The sequence below is a fragment of the Acyrthosiphon pisum genome, unplaced genomic scaffold (genome assembly GCF_005508785.2).
Source record: "Acyrthosiphon pisum isolate AL4f unplaced genomic scaffold, pea_aphid_22Mar2018_4r6ur Scaffold_21741;HRSCAF=24743, whole genome shotgun sequence".
NCBI classification, from domain to species: domain Eukaryota; kingdom Metazoa; phylum Arthropoda; class Insecta; order Hemiptera; family Aphididae; genus Acyrthosiphon; species Acyrthosiphon pisum.
In genome coordinates, this window is record NW_021771240.1 from 2,347 (window position 1) to 5,045 (window position 2,699).

Here is a 2,699-nt window from a genome sequence, read left to right on the forward strand (position 1 = left end):
ATATTTGGTTTCTATAAATCAAAATGTTATGGTTTTGTATGGTCTATTAATTAGTATTGGGTGGGTAAAACAAAATTATGTATATGACATATTTTAATGTAAAATATATACTATTCAACTTAATGAACATAATTTGTAAATTTCACTAATAATCATATTATACCAACCATTGTTTAATATTAAAACTGTTTTTTATATAAAAAAAAATTAAAGGATATATTTGAGCTCTTAATAACAATATATTTCCTTTTTTTCTTGTTTAAAATATTAGTATCAATTTACTTACAAGTTTATACCCTAGTGGTAGCATGTACTGAGGCCATGTCTTATGGATTTCTGATGGTGAAAAATTAGTTGTTTTAAGATGGTTCAAACGATAACCAGTGGTTTTTGCCCAAATCATTTCAATATTGGGTCAAGCTAACTCTTCATGTTTTAATTTGGCAATAAGAATTTCCGCATCTTCTTCAATAACTAATAAAACAGAAATAAAATAATTAAAATAAAATAAAACATATAAAAAATAATATGGTTACTTATTTCAAAATTTATATTTTCAGAAATCCTATAGGGTGGTTTATTGTTTTTCTGCAATTTTGACACTTGTGAAGACACCAATCCATGGCTTCTTAATCTTCTGAGTTTGTTATAGTACTTTGCATAAAGTTTTCCTTTTGGACACTTTCTTAGTCCGCTTCATTCAAAATATATTTCCTGTTAAAAAAATGTTGTAATATTTATCATAGATATTTAATATATGAAATTCACTTTTATTTCTGTACCTAGTAAAGGTCCCAACTATCATATCTGAAATCTGTTTAGCCAAGGCAGTACACATGGGATGTTTTTTTTCAAACAAACTGGCTATTATCAAATCAACTAAGAGATTTCTGCATGTTTCGTTTAAGTTTTTATTAGATTCGTAGTAACTAATGATCATTGACCCATGTGTGCTTCTTTTTAAAATTTCATCAAGAGAAAACCTTGTTAATAGTTCTGATGACGCTAATAATGAACTTGATATAGGGGGTGTAAATAAAGGCGTAGGCGAATTTGAATTTGAATCATTGGTATCCCACTTGGTAACTTGCCACTGTTTTACATAATGCTCAAATTTTCTATGAACACCAAGGGGATATTTCTGCAATAGCTTTTCAATTTGCCTACTATTTATATAACAAAAAGCTTCTTCATCCATATATTCATCTTAAAAAAACTTGATACAATTTAGTTAAAAAATTGTAACTATATTACATAATTTATATTTTAGTTGAAGGTATAATTTCATACTTAGAAAAAAAACAATTCAATTAATTTAATTTGTTTAATACTTTAATCACTGCATATGATTGAGGCCATCGATGAAATGAATTTATACTCAGCAAGAAAAGTTTGAAATAAATATGCCATGTTCCACCCATTTTTGTCATCTTCTGACAATGGTGTTGGCTTATTAGAAGTGGCTGCAGATTGTAGTTCTGTTAAATCATTGCTCAAGCTACTATCATTAAGAATAAATGGAACACTGAGCTCAGGCAATGAGTTGCAACCATCAAACAAACCATTGTTAAAATTAATTTTCAATCTTCAACAATTAATATGATGCAAATAAAATATGACTGAATATTATACAACTTTGTACCTACTACCTACACATAAAATAAAAAATAAAGGATATATTTGAGCTCTTAATAACAATATATTTTCTTTTTTACTTGTTTAAAATATTAATATTAATTTACTTACAAGTTTATACCCTAATGGTAGCATGTACTGAGGCCATGTCTTATGGATTTCTGATGGTGAAAAATTAGTTGTTTTAAGATGGTTCAAACGATAACCAGTGGTTTTTGCCCAAATCATTTCAATATCGGGCCAAGCTAACTCTTCATGCTTCAATTTGGCAATAAGAATTCCGCATCTTCTTCAATAACTAATAAAACAGAAATAAAAATAATTGACAAAGTAAATAACAAAGTTCTTTAGTTACTTTAGTGACTCAAAAACAAATATCCGTATATACTTCAAATTTTCATAAAATGTTTATATGACAATTTTCATTTCAAAATATATTGACTATTTTTGAACTTTTTATTAAATTTTTAAATTCTTGATTGTTTCATGCATAATTTTAGGGAAAAATTAAATCAATCTTTCATAATAACAATGGGAAAATAAGTTTCTTTAAAAGCAATATCAAATATCATAGGTATCATGAAAATAAATAATTGATACCATACCCGCTCAGAATCAAATTTTACTAATATTAAAAATTATAAGTATTAATTAGTTAGGTATACCTTTACGGGCGATTCCAATTTTAGATTCTGAGCGGGGCGAGGAAGCTATCGGTTTTACAATGTTCTTCTAGCTGTGTCATCACATTGTTACGTGCAGCCCTTTCAGAATCCAAACGATGATGTAGTTTGAAATAATAATACTAATTTCAAAGTAATAAAATGTGTTTTAATAATTTAGAACAGTCAATTATGAAAATATAGTAGTAATGTAGAATGATTTCGTGGTAGTAGCGGTGTAGCGGTGTAGCGGTGTATAATGGCTGGTGGCGTGAAGTGACTTCGGTATTTCTGGTCCAGGTACATCTGATCAGGCTGTGCTCCTGTCTCCCTTATATATGCTGTCAGCTCTTCTGATCTGGTCAGTATACGGAACTCGCAGGTGCCTTGGGTGTGGTCGTA

General features: G+C 28.7%; 1 protein-coding gene across 1 annotated transcript; it reads right to left on the minus strand.

The window, feature by feature from the left end:
- Nucleotides 1–494: 494 nt before the first annotated feature.
- Nucleotides 495–1,208, minus strand: LOC115034958. Its single transcript, XM_029492561.1, has 2 exons — nucleotides 783–1,208; nucleotides 495–714 (listed from the first exon to the last, which is right to left on the minus strand). The coding sequence occupies exons 1-2, from the start codon at nucleotides 1,196–1,198 to the stop codon at nucleotides 687–689; spliced, it is 444 nt and encodes a 147-aa protein (XP_029348421.1). The 5' UTR covers nucleotides 1,199–1,208; the 3' UTR covers nucleotides 495–686.
- Between the last annotated feature and the right edge of the window lie 1,491 nt (nucleotides 1,209–2,699).

Bases quoted from the DNA above. Each gene is read 5' to 3' on its own strand.
- LOC115034958 (XM_029492561.1), bottom strand. From the start codon at position 1,198: ATGGATGAAGAAGCTTTTTGTTATATAAATAGTAGGCAAATTGAAAAG. The intron at 715-782 runs GTACAGAAATAA...TTTTTTTAACAG, and splicing joins ATAGTTGGGACCTTTACTAG to GAAATATATTTTGAATGAAG.